The sequence below is a fragment of the Lissotriton vulgaris genome, chromosome 6 (assembly GCF_964263255.1).
Source record: "Lissotriton vulgaris chromosome 6, aLisVul1.2, whole genome shotgun sequence".
NCBI lineage: Eukaryota > Metazoa > Chordata > Amphibia > Caudata > Salamandridae > Lissotriton > Lissotriton vulgaris.
This window is the reverse complement of record NC_141694.1, coordinates 1,337,569,982-1,337,584,508: the sequence shown is the minus strand read 5'-3', so window position 1 is coordinate 1,337,584,508 and position 14,527 is coordinate 1,337,569,982. Positions and strand designations below refer to the sequence as shown.

The 14,527-nt window shown below is 40.7% G+C and overlaps 1 protein-coding gene across 1 annotated transcript in view; it reads right to left on the bottom strand.

Moving 5' to 3' along the window:
• LOC147708863 (uncharacterized) overlaps positions 1-14,527 on the bottom strand; it is a 678,829-nt gene that overhangs the window by 77,303 nt on the left and 586,999 nt on the right. Inside the window, 1 exon segment of the mRNA XM_086925788.1 lies at positions 405-497. Within this exon segment, the coding sequence (XP_086781914.1) occupies positions 405-497 (93 nt within the window).

The window sequence follows — 14,527 nt, the reverse complement described above, 5'->3', positions numbered from 1 at the left end:
TAACGGGGAAGGAGCCCGGTTTAGTGAGATAGAACACGCCCGGACAATCCTAATTGTATTGTTTGATTTACTACTGTCCTATCCTTCTCCCATACTTATTCCTACATTTCTTCTCCTCTCTCGATCCTTTATCCTACCATCAACTTATAACCAGCACAAGGGGAACCTGCCGAAAATGTATACTATTAACTCCATATCTAGTAAGCTCAGGGGCGGAAAGCCCACATAACTTTTTATTTTTGTTGCATATATATATATATAAAATCACAAAAAAAATGAGTCTTGGTTGAGGAAAACGGAACGTCCTACTTGCTTAAATGGTAGTGTTTTTGAGGCAGAACATCCTTCGACTCATTACCTAATAAAATCTGAATTTCACTGACAAAATCTAGATTGTACTTTACCTTTTTCTATGAACGTATCCATGTATTCTTTAAAGGGATACATATGCTCTACCAAGGAACATGTGTTCACTTTCTTGGCTTCCGTTTCACAAGCTGCAATTTGAAAAAAAAATGAAAAAATGTGGGTTTTGAGAAAACTTAACTTCATTAATTTTTACTATTAGTAATAACCACCGTTCACAGTGAGCATGCCTGAATGACACCATCTCGCAGATAATACAGCAAAAAGTGCAACATTTTAAAGTCATTGAGGCCAAATAAGTATTTGCAGTCCTGACAGTCAATGCTGTAATTTCATCAACATAATAGTAAAAGTACTATGCGTTATAAGCCAATAGACTTTATTCCTTTCCCACGCCCAACAAAGCCCAGGTGGCATATCGCCAATTCTCCAATGGCTCCCAAAAGCACCTTTCACAAACATAATGCCACATATTAAAGAACAGATTGCAATTCATACAAATCAGACATGTCACGTAGTTACCAATAACTGTGCTCACAACAGAGCTTCCCACCTTGATACGCTATTTATTAACATTTACGAGAACACTAATGGAGCTAACATACAGCCAAGCACAGCTCAAATAAGGCATATTCTTGGCTCTTGAAGGTAGAACAAAGTATAAAAATTACTGGATTAGAGACTGAGCCATAGAAAACCAGAATATAGAGAGAAAGGAGGAGAAGGGAAAGATTGAAGGGAGAGAACATAAGGTTGACGAGAACATGCACTTTAGGAAGTGCTGTGCATGGATGATTTATATCTAAATAAAATCTAATTATGATCATAATAAAGAAGATTTTTTGTTGTATTCGAAGTTGTGTATGCTGTTGTGAGCATTTCATGAAAGCCCACCAAGTGTGTTGAAAGAGGTTATAGTTTTCCTAGTTTGCCAAGATGGTTTTCACACCGCTAGAAAACAAAATATCTAGCAGAAAACTATCCCAGGTGTCTAAGAGCTGGCAATGTTTGCAAGTCAGGATTCCTAAATAAACAATAACATGGTTTTAGGTAAGTTTGATGTTTAAAATACTGAGGGTCTCCTCAATCTCTCTCCATAGAGGTCTAACATGTTTGCAGTACAGATTTACATGGTCAAAATCACCAGAAGATCCACAATGCCAAAAAGGTCTCTGATTCTGCTTATCTAGACGTGCAGACAAGTAGAAACATCTGTGGGTGGTCCAATGTTTGCACTGAAGTAAGGGATAGATTTTGTGATGGAGGGGGGAGTTCCATATTTCTTCTCCAGAAGGAGCGAGGGAAGGTTTCGATGTATCGAGAGCAAGAGCCTTTCCATGTTTTTTTTAATATAGACATTATTTGGCTTAGAGTTCTTTTGCTGGATTATATGTCTGGGAATATGTATACGGTTAGTTTGAAAGTTTCTCGAGGAAGTGGAGGCAAGCGGCAGGGTGGGGATGAGTGCGATTCCATAGGGTAGCTGACTTTCAGAAAATTATAGAAGTAATAAGTTTGGAGGTTAAACTATCAACTCATAGCAAAGGAAATGGGATTTCGGTTTTCACCAAGATTTTTAATATGAAGCATGCCAAGAGCAGTTCAGTCTTTCCAGAAGGTCAGGGTGGAATTGATTTATTGGCACTGTTTAACCATAGCGAGGTAAGTTCTGAGCCTCTTTATTGTGGGTCAAGTTGTTGTATCATTAAGGGTGTTGATTAGAGAAAGATGGCTAACTAGGCCTGCCTCAATGTCTTCCCAAGCAGGGGAGTCTGAGTTTAGCCACCAAGTAGCTAGCTTGGTCAGAAAAGCATTGGTAACTTTCTAAGTTTGGAAGGCTCAGGGCACCCTTAACTATTTGTTTGGAGTTTCAATAGTGACATTGTTGCTCGTTTATCCCTCCAAATAAATTTTATGGATTTGTAAAAAGAGTCATATTTACGGGGAACATGCTCAAGAAAAAGGATTTTAACTGTTTCTATGCGTCCCCATCATGTGATAAACTTAGGTGACCATGTTTGTTTTTTCATCTTAGCTAGCATGGTGTTCTCCATATGCATTCTGGTGTCCTCAATTGCATCAGTGAATGTAATGCCTAGGTGTTTTAATCTAGACTGCTGCCATTTTAGGTTAGCATGCGTAGCTAAATTTGAGAGGCAAAGCATATTTAAAGGAAACATTTTGTTTTTTTCCTACTTTAAGGAGTTTCTTCACACTGTAGTGTATTTGGAAATGATGGTAAGATCTTCCGGGACTGCTGAATCTCTCTCGGATGAGAAGATCAAGATTTCGGCATATGCCAACAGCTTTTGAGGGCTGCGATGAAAGTTGATATCCCTTATTTTTTTGTTTTTCTGAGGGCCAGGAGAAGTGGTCCTATTAAGAGGAGAAATAATGGTGGGGCGGTGTAGAGAGCAACCTTGTCTGGTTCCTTGCACTAAGAGAAATATATTTGACAGACAGCCATTAAGTTTGATGCAAGCCAGGAATTTTTGGTAAACTCACAGTCATGTATATATATAAAAACCTCACCCAAATTAAATGTTTTCAAAACAGATTTAAAGAGGGTCCATGAGCCTTTGTCAAACAGCCTGTGCCACATCCATGGCCACGGTGGAAGAAGGGATCAGTTTAGCCTTTTGTATTATGTGACAAGTGGTATGAATAAGGCCTGCAGCTAACCTTCCCTTTACAAAACCAGGGGGAAAGGTGTATAAGAGGGGAGTAATTTCTCTAGTCTGAGGGATAGTAATTTACTTACATTTTATAATCTGTGATGAGTAACAATATGGAACAAAAATTCTAAATCTCTAATGGATCTTTACCTTCTAAACTGACCTTGTGGTTTCGCCCAACAATTCAAATTTATTGAAAAATCAGCCAAATGAGTTTATAAAATGTATTGGTAGAATTGATTAAAAAGTGTCCAGGAAGCCAGCTGGACCCGGCGCTTTCGTGGATTTTATGGAATTAATAGCTTTCGTTTTATCATTTGTATCAATCGGCTTGTTAAGAGCAACAAAGTCCTTGTCCGCAAGTCAAGGTAACTGAATCAAGTCCAGATATGATTGACAAGCTTCAGAGTTGTACCTACTACCAGAATGGGATGGATTATACAAATCGATATGGAAGGTCTGAAAAGCTTCTACAATTTTTCATGGTTGACCTGAAGCATGCCATTTTTATCCTTAATGGCCAGGACACAAATCAAGTTTTTGATTTTTTAAGGGTAGGGCTAAATGCTTACCAGCCTTATTTCGATCAAAGATTTTTGGCCCTAATTTTAGTGGACCGGACATGAGCACTCTCACTTAGAATATTATATTTGCATTTAAGTTGTTTTACCTTCGTTGCAATGATGAAATCCAGAGCTAAGATTCTTTCATTTTTACAGTTTTTTACCTGCATTTTTAAGAGGGTCAACCGTATATTCATATTCTTGGTTTCCATAATACGAAGTTCCTCACCCCTAATAGTTACCTTCATCACATCCCAGATCATCTCTATATCAATGTCTAGTGTTTTAATGGTGTGAAAAAAAATGAGTTAGAGAACTCAGATGTAAAGCATGGTATCATTCATTCTTCACAATCAGCTTTTGGCAAGATATTTGGATTTTAATATAGTAAAGTTAATGCACAAATGACTCAAGATGAGGATTGCTCTATGATAGGAGCGAAGACCATTTGGCCTAGATTTTTGCTGGCTAATAAGTAGTCAATTCTGGACAGAGTGTTGTGGGAGTGGGAATAGAAGGCAAAGTTGCTGCCAGTAAAATTATGCAAGCTCTAGATGTCCACCATATTGATGTGTTCACAGAGTTTATGGATTCCTCTCAGAGCGAGTGGATTTATAGGGGCAACGTGGGATTCAATCTAGGGTTTTGTTATTCATATGGCAGGCTGAATTCCCCTCCTAGGATACTCCTGCTGACCCTAGGCAGTTTGCAGATTAGAAAGACCCAAAAAGACAGTACACGAAGAATAGGAACATATATTTTGACAACAAAAAAAGATACCCCAAACTCTAGTAATTTTGTAGGACTGGGACTTTTTTCCATTTAATTGGGTGATTGAGACCTTTCATTTTGAGGTATAAGATCTTGAGAGGACAATGCCATCAGACTAGCGCGAACTTATGAAAGCCGTATATCAACCAGCAGTAAAATCCTAGGGATGGGATGAGGGTAGGCAGAAGGTAGGAGAGAAGTGAAGAGAAAGAGGATTAGAGAGATGCAATAAACACATAATCCATATTGTCTGCTGTGAAACTCCCCATTTTCAATACCCAAACCAAACACCCACCCCCTCCACTTGCCCACCCCAAAACAAAGAGACAGGAGCCATGTAGGCCTTGCCAGGAAATTGACCTAAGCAATATGCGCAAAGCCTGGGCAAAAGAAAATCAGAAAGCTGGGTGAGCGCGAAACATGAAAAGCATTTTTTTAAACCAGTCATTGAGAATACCCTCACAAGCCTTGATATAACACAAGAGTAAGGCCAAAACAGGATATAATACTCAAGCAGTAAACTGTCTACAACCTCCGCTGTGGAAACCATTCTAAAGTGACCACAGAAGGTCTTATCTGAAGATACACCATTATGAAAATGTGAAAAAGGTTAAGGGGCTGTCTAAAAACAGGTAAAGCATAGTATCCCATGTATGGTGAAATCTATGCCAGGACGGGTCTATAACTTGAATAGAAGGGAAGAAACCATCAATGAAATAACTAGAGCAGAGTAAGACTAATGGGACATACATGATTCCTGCAAGTATTTCACAAAGGTCTCCAAGTTTTTAGGCTCCTTATAGACTGAGTGCGGTCCGCAGGTGTGAGATTCATTTTTGCTGGCGCAATGAAGGCGAACATAAAGTTTAGGGATCTCAGCTCCGGGTGGAGGGCCACAAATCTTTTCCTGCAATTCACTATAGATCTTGAATAATCCTGGCAGATCCCACTTTATAGCCCATCCAGTCTATGGTTTTCATCCTTTACATGCCAACCAGAATCAGTTCTGTTAGTTGGTATCCAAGGGGTCTGAAGATGGGGGCGCTTGGCTTTGATAACATAGAGGCAGCTTTAATTGGAATTGTTTGCGCTCACACGAATTCAAAGTCTTTATCAAACAAGATTTTTAACACTTCGGAAAGCCAGGATTCAAGGAAAGACGCACACGATTCAGCATTGCTCTCTGTATTTTCAGGGAGGCCAAAAATCCCTAGGTTGCCTCTTCTATTTCCATCTTCCAAGCCCCATACTAGCCCCTCGAGTGATTCCAACTTTCGTGCCAAGAAGTCAGTTTTTTTTTATTAGTGAGTTTTGGTTATCTTCCCTTCTACTGATTCTAGATTTTGCCTGTTCCATGCTGTTAGCCAGAGCTTTAACATCTTGTCACAAGCCCACCATTTCTGCTTGAAGGCATTCCCCGTTTTTTTTTTTACTGTCAAATTATGCAGGGAATTGAGTCACTATTATATTATATGTGTGCTTTTGGAGAAATTTTGTTTTACTTTCACTATGGAGTCTGGCGGGGAAGGGTCAGATTTGGAGCACTTTTGAACTGTCTTTTGCTCCCTCAATTCTTTGGTCCCTTTATGAATCCCTCTATGCGCCATCTCTTTTGTATCTGCCATGACTTGGATCAGCAAAATGAGAGGGAAAGAGATTCGCTTCACACCAAGGAAGAGAGCGTTAGGATGCAAAATGTAGTACTCTGCAGTAAGAACAAAACATTGAGCTCAGTGTTGATCATAGTGGGCATGGAAATATAGACTGAAGTAATACATGTGTACAGGCAACACCACAGAGGGGGTCCAAAGTCCCCACGGGTTCCACCCTTTTAGGTAGGTAGTAATTGGAGCTCAGCCTCAGGATAGAAGCTTCAAAGATCCTTTATACCCTTTATGCACTTGCCCAGTTTTTAAGGAGACAGGCCAGTGTGTAGTACATCCACAAGATATGCAGTAAGTGTGCAGGCCTCAGGGATTGAGGCACAATGGGAAAAGAACAAATGGAACTCTAATGCGGTCTAGCAGCAAGTGAGCTCCCTATAGAGCACCGGCACATTAGCAATTGGCAGCACAGAAAAAGCGGAGCAGGCAAAGGATTCATAGGGGAGAACATGTAGCCAGTGAGGGGAACAGCTATCAGCTCAAGCTTTCCAGAAGATCTTTAGTTGATGGAGTGGTGTGGAACCAAGTTCAGCAGGCAACAAATTAGTTCCAGAGCAAGCTGTCTTTGAAGAAGATTGTTACTTCAGTCTTGTCTGTGTTGGGTGGTCTGAGCATTTGGCATCTTCTTGGAGAGGGAAAGTTTTGGAGAGGGAAAGTTTGAAATGGGTGTAGTCAGCTTATATGATATTGATTCCATGGGTGCATAGGATATTGGGCAGTGCCGTCATGTACAGCACTCAGTAAGGATCCTCCTAGAACTCAAAAGATTCGGTTGACGGCACCCAAGGTGAAGTGGGCCAGGTTGACCAACTGGGTGCGGCCTGTCAAGAAGGCGCAAATCCAGTCAAGTGTGGGTCCCTGGATACTAGCTTTCAGCACTCCTGGATAAGGATGGGTTGGGACACTGTCGAAGGTCCAGTAGGAGGAGGACTGCAGTATCACCTCTGTCTATGATCATCCAGATGTCGTCTACGGCAGCAATAAGGGCAGTCTGTTACTCCTGAAGCCATACCAAGTGGTATCAAGAAACTGGTTGCCCTTTGTGGATGGCTAGTCGTTTATCATCTTTTCCATGACTGTTAGGCCAGTAATTGGCTAAAGTCTGCTGAGGGTTTTTTGTGGGGGTATTAAGTACTGGGATGTGTTTCCAGGCTTCCGGGTAGGTTGCTGTGACTCTTGAGTCATTCAGGATCAGGCAGTGCTTAATTTGGAAAAAACAAATGCCAGGGCTCTCCTCAGGAGGCCAGCCCAACTTGAAAATCACATTGCCCCTGTAGCAGGGATTCTGCTCCTACACAGAACTGTGCACAGAGACTTAGAACCTCAGTGAATTAGGGTGTGCCAAAACTCACCTTAGTATCCAAAATCCCCTACCAGACTAGAAATCAGTGTCTCATTGGTACTAACAAAACCCCAATGATTTAGACAACCCAGAACCTCAGGTAACGTGGAACACATGAACACTCTTTTGTTATACTAACATATCAATCCAGAACAAGGAGTCAATGAGGACACGTGCAAGTTTAAAATGTTTATTTCTAATGCAGTGTTCTCAAACGCAGTATCTTCGCTAATACAAGCAAACATATTATAAAGATCAAGGTTAAAAGCATAGTTACTATTTCATAAAATACAAAGGGTGAAAGCATTTTAAAATGCTAAAGGAAACAGGTCTAAATAGAACCTCAGTTTACCCTTCCTAGCTAGTATATTATATTATATCTACAGAAGGTATCTTTGGGTTTAGAAGGGCGGGCCCATACCTTTAGGTTCAGTGGAAATTGATCACATCATCTCCTACACCAACACTCTGCATACGGATATTCATCAAGTGTGTGTCTTCTGCCTTACGCAGTGCAATATCATTTGCGCCTAAAACCAAAGTTGGCCACAGCTGCATCCATATTATGTTTACTCTGTGCACATAACAATCCAAACAATAAGCGCTGTGTTGAGATAACCTTGAAGGCCTCGTCACCCACTGTACAGACATAGCTTACCAAGCAAGACTGATATTATAAGCAAACATGTTATTCTCGTGTAAAACAAAATACCCAACGAGGCGAAAAGCATTAATAACAAAATGTGTCGTGTGCAGAGGCAGCAGGAAAGGAAAAATGGATTTTAAAACTAACTAACACATGCCTACTTAACACAGTGCAAAGGTGAAACCCATACATAAGACACCCCTGCTCTGCTGCGAATGATAGTAACACAACTATTAACCATCACACTCCTACAAGTGTGATAATTCAACCCATTTCAGTTCCCCAAAAGCTTTAAAGAGTGGCTTGGGTAGTAAGTAATACAATTTCTCTATATGTACCAAATTAATAATCGACTGTTGTTGTGGTCATCTCTAAATTAGCCAGACAGTGCAAAGTTGTGGCAGACTGTCACAAGTGCTGGTGTTGACAAGAAAGTGCTGGTGCCGAGCACTGGAAGCCACAGGCTCAAACTAAGCACTGGGAGCAGGGTGAGGGCTTCACTGATGGGATCCAGTCCTTTGATGAAGATTTGGTGAGAAGAAGGGTCCAAGTGTGCTCCAGAGTCTACGTACTGCATGGTTGTTATGGTTTCTTGAGTGGGTTTTGTGGGCCAGGTGGTCAGGATGGTCCTCTGGGTGTTGGCAGAGATGTAAAGGGCTGCTGTGAGCATGGAAGGGTCTGGTTGGGGCTCAAAGCTGTCAAAGATGCTGGTGATTTTGCAGCTGAAGATAGGGACAAGAGTATTGAGTTCCTCAGTGGGAGGTTATCATGTTGGAGTTTGCTGCTGGAAAGGGAGCTTTCACTGTGGTGAAGATTTATTTGTCCCTGTGGTGCTGCTTTTGATGTGTTCGTGAGAGTGAAGCATTTGGTAGCTCTGATTAACTTATGGTAGCATCTGAGGGGAGATTTGTAGGTGCCCTTGTTGATTTTGTCGGGAATTTGTTTCAGTCTGTGTTACTGTTGCTTTCAGTGGACTCTTTTGAGCCTGAGCACTTTCTTGTACCAGCTTTCTTGCAGTATAGTTCTTGTGGCTTTGTGAGGGGTCAGGGTGTCTCCGCAGATGGTGATCCTAGCATTGACGTTGGAGATTGATTTGGGGAGATGGCTGTGTTGAGGCTGATTATGTAGGAGTTCGAGACCAGGATGCTTCGTAGATCTTGTTCCAGTCCAGTTGTCAAGATTTTGGGATGGTGTTTCTGTGGGGATGCAGGATGAGTATGCTGAAGTTCACGAGGGCGTGGTTGAACCAAGTGACTGGTGTGGGCTGGTCTTCTGTGATGTCTCTGAATATGGGAAAAATTGGTTTCAGGAGGTTTCGGGGCATGTGTGGAGTCTTCCAATGGCATGTGGGTGTGTGGCTTTTTGGGAAAAGAAAGGAGTACAACACACAAACCCCATGAGGAGAAACGGGTCCTAGGCTTTAAGCGCCACTCTGGCACTTCAAAAAGTGTTGGCGTCTCCTGCACAGCGGGACTGCCTTTTGAGACAGGGAAGGACCACAACACCCAGAAAGCCTGGAAACAGGAGAGGTGGACACTAGGCTTTTCATTCGTTTTGGGCACTTCAAAAGTTGTTGGCATCCCCAGCAGTGTGGGATGCACCCGGGCATGTGCCTGGGCTAAGACAGGCCGATCTTTACCAGTCATTGCCAGGAAGAGGCCAGGCCCTCCTCTTGGGTTTTCTTTTGTAAAGGATTTTCACTTATATCAACAAGGTACAGACTGTTTTTTATTCATCCTGGGGGTAAAATCTGCAGGCTTACGTTTTAGAACAGCGTAACTATCCCCACAAAGTTGTTAAGAACGCAAGAAAGAGGGCACTCAATACCCCCCGTAGTGCCTTGCTCGAGCAGAGTACTAAAGAGAAAAAGGACTGCCTCCCAGTGGTTATGACTTATGAACCTATGGCCACCAAGATCAGGCAGTCTATTAGAAAACACTGGGATTTACTAAATAGTAAAGATTTTTCCATGCACCCTCCCACATTTGCCTTTAAACTGTCAGGTAACCTTAAGGACAGGCTTGTCCATGCCCGGGACCGGGTACCTATGAGAAATGACTCCACAACGATACCGAAGGGACACTACCCGTGTGGAACGTGTTCAGTATGTCCACTGACCAAAAGATGTAGCAGTGTCATTTTGTCCACAGGAAAAGAATGGTTTTTGAACCAATTCAGTAATTGTAATACCACCAATGTGGTCTATCGTTTACTGTGCAGTTGTGGCCTACAATACATTGGACTTACTACGAGGAAAATAAAAGTCCGTATACAGGAACATCTTAGCACCATCAGAGCAGGAAAACTCACAACCAAACTGGTTCAACACTGTCATCAAGAAAAACACAGCTTTACATGGACAGTGTTAGAGACAGTGAGGGGCAATCCGACAAATGCCGAATCAATCTTGATCACAAAGGAAGCGAAATGGATTTTTAAAGAGGGCAGTGACAAGCAGGGTTTGAATGAAATTATTGAGTGGAACAAAATTAAATAACTTACTTACCATCAAAATAAGCTTAACCCTATGCTGCCGTTTCCCCTCCTTAGTTGCAATATTGACAGGTACGAACGATCCTATTGTGCTCTATCACAGGGCTCCAATATGAGAAATATTGGAAATGAAATACTGTGAATTTTTCTCTTTGCAACATGGATATATATAATAAATACAAATTGCTCCACACTATTGTGATTTGAGGTTTCCCTTTTGAATGCAAACCACTATTTGTGATAGTACATTAAATGCCATAAGATTAATCATACCCCATCATGTTAATATCTAAAACCGGACAGTGGCATTAGGTGGGGTAATCAATCATTGTCTATATGCCAATAATAAGGCAATGGCTGCACACCAGTGAGATTTGAGGCTCCATTCTGAATGTAAACAACTATCTGTGATAGCACATTAAATATTAATTGCATTCCATCATATTAACATCAAAAACCGGATAGTGGCATAAGCTGGGGTAACCATTGCCTGTTTTTATCCTAGCAATAAAGATATTTTCCGAGTACCATCTCAATTAAAAAATGTTGGTAATTCACAAACACCAGTTTATTAGTGATTAATGCGATAACACCTTTAATGATATACAATACCCTGTGTTGCAACGATCATGGTAAAATATACGTGGCCAGTTAACGAATTTGTTACTTTAAAATGGCCCCCGCATTCGCTGGCTATTTCCACATTCTGGATTAACTCTACGCTGTACCATAACACGCGACAGGGGCCTCCCGATCACATGATCGGGGAGTGCTTTGTTTGGGCTATGGCGCAGAGTGTTTAAATCGCGCGTAGTCCATCCCGGAAATGTTCCTGGGATGACTCACGGCGCCGAATCATAGACTGTACGGTAAGGAGAGGGCCCGTCGGGGTTGCTGTTTGTGCTACCGGCCCGCGTTTTCTTCGCACTTGGTGGGCTTTTAAATCTCGAACAAAGGCAATGGGGACAGCGCTGTAACACCGTTTTTTGACTTGTGAGCATTTCGTTTTGAGTACAGAATGATTAGAAAACGGTAAAAAAGCTTATATTATACGTTCCCAGTCGGGGTGCCAAATTCATTAACATCAGTACAGAACGATTTGGAAATGGTAAAAGAGTTTATATTATACGTTTCCAGTCGGGTGACCAAATTTATTAACCTCAGTAAATGCCAGAATGGGGTTAAGTCAGATACCTTTTCTGTGCATAATTAGGTCTGACATGGATAGTACATACACTGTTTAAATACATTATGTTTACTCTGTGTGAACTTATACATTTGGAGGGACTAGGACTCCATTAAGTGAGATCAGCACAGTACTGAAATATGACGATAAGGGCATGCTATCTTTGTACTTATTGCCCTTAAATGATTTATAGGTTGACACGACAACCGACAGTAAGGCGGAGAATTGCCTTTTCAGCTGGTACGATTGAGCATAGCTGATCCAGGGTAAAGTTCACCTTTATTTTAATTGTTATTCAAAATAAACTGGTGGAGGATATTGTTTTGATTTAAGAATTTAAACATTAAGAATGTTTAGGTTCAGAATGGGTTCTAATTTCATTTTATATTTGTTTTTTCAACTCGGCAGCTTCCGGTTTTAAAGAGGTCTGAAGTGGGTGCAGCAACAGAGTGTTAACCCTGATGAATCTGCCATAATATCTAGCGGGCAGTGAAACATGTTGGTTGCAGGTAGTGGTATGCGACAATAAGCTACCAGCCTTTTTAACTCAGCAGCCCAGACCTCAGTTAGTAATAAAGTGGTTCAGGAGGTTTGACTGTTGATTTTATCTTCACTCTGTTTTGTCTTTGTTAGGAGCCATGCTCTAAACTCCTTGCTTTGCACCTTTTCTTTAACCTTTCTTCTTCACTTGATTCACAAATTCTGGAAAAAGGAATGGTCACCTATGATGAGAAAGGGGCACAATATTTGGTAAACATCTGACCAAATTGCCCCGAGGGTGTTCGCCCGTGAGGTGCCTTCCTCTCCGCCACACATTTTTTCCGGTACTAAGTGTGTATGTGTGGGTGTTTGTGTAGTCCTATTTCGGCTGACATTATTGGTCGCGCCGAGTTGAATACATAGTGAACCCCCCTTTTTTCTTATTAGTATTTACAAACGAAGTGTTTGTTTAGGACAGTGGGGCATTAGAGACAATAAATACCTAATTAGAGAATTACGAAGAGGTACATCCAGAATTTTACTATAGAAAATTCTAGTGGAGATTGTTTTCATGCCCGCTAGATAATTGCTAACTCGAGTCCTGGGTACAGGGAATTTTTGGATTGCATTTCATTGAGTGGAGGGCTTTCCCTAACAGTACCCTTCTTTTCCCTCTAAGCTCCTCTTGTTATTATATATTACGTTTTCTTTGGTCAGAGTCGTACCATTCTAAATCTGCTATCATTCCTAGCACGCTAGCATTGCAAAGATGCTAACAGATGCTTAGTTCCCTGTGCCATAGGTGCCTCTTTGTCACATGTACCCTAAGTGAAAGATTTTGGATTATTCTTTTTTTCTGATACTTGATTAGTAGTAGACAAACTGACTGAAGGTATCTTGACCCATGCTATTGTGTATCCTAGGCACGAGAAATCTTAGTTTCTATACACTATAAGCTATCATTTTCATTTTATGATAATTTAGTATAAGGCAGCTAACGCAGTACTGGATTGCACCATCTAGCCTGAAATTTCATGTAAATAGTATTGTGTTTTTACCACCCCGACCCCCGAAATAGACGCCATGTGTTTATTTACTTGATTTACTATGGTCTAGACACAGTTGCAGCTCTACAATGGGAAAAAGGCCGCTGGGTGATAAAATGGTGAGAGGAACACTTACAAAAAAGCATTCCAAACATCCCAAAGACAATTGCGCATTGTGAAAGTTTTTTTTTAAAAACATTTTTTTATTGAAGTGTATTCAGTATTGTACAGTATATATCACGAAGTAAAAATTCCACAAAAGCTTATAATTACATTCATTTTTAATTTAACCCAGTATGTAGCAATTTACTCAAAATAACATCCCCAAATTTGATCGAATTTTTTTGTACCCCCAACTCTTTTAGCATATAATTGTTCACTTTTCCTAACCCTTTTCATTTTTTCAAACCATTCTTGAAACATCAGAACTTTTGTTGAAAACCAATTCTGAAGCAATAAAGATCTAGCAACGGCCTTTATAATGTAAATCAATTTTGACAAATAGCTTGTAAATGTGCATTCAGGATCATATCCAAATAAAAGCATTTTTGCATTACATGGAATTTATAACATATAATACGTTTTTAGAAAAGCAAAAAACTTAATTTTGGAACAATACACCATAATATGAGACCAATTGGCCTGCACGCACTTACAATGTCTAAAACAACTGGCAGATGCATGGTTATACATTTTGGCAATGATTGCTGGTGTGCGGTATAGTAGCCATTTGCTAAAATAAAGCATTCAACGCCAATTGGCGCCAGGCATGACACAGAAATTAAGTGGATTAATAGTTTTCCATACTTCAGTTGATAGTACTAGGTTTTCCTGTGTAAGCCATTTATGGATAACTTTAATAGTCAACGCATCCTCCCGACCCTGTATCAGGCATTGTTTCCATGCCTCAGGTTTCTTCACCTGATCGTTAACAAAAAGATCTAAGGCTAATGGAGAGGAATTATTAGTAATAATACTGGGGTCTAATTGCATCAAAGTAGGGTAGATCAAGTTAGTGTAGGACCCGATTAACAAAACATTACCGGAAATCAGACATATATCATTGACAGAGAGCCAGGTCCCATTCCCCAAGAAATGAGATAATGTTTTAAACCCTGTTTGCCCCCAGTTTTCTATAACAATAGGATCAATTTTGATTCTTAAAAAAGAAAAGGCCCCGATTAAAGGAGTTGTTAAATGAATAGGAGGAAGCGAATATCTCTTATGCATAGCATCGCGCCGCTTAAAGAACCAATTTAGGGTCTTGTAACAAACCAATTTGGGTGATTTCAGCA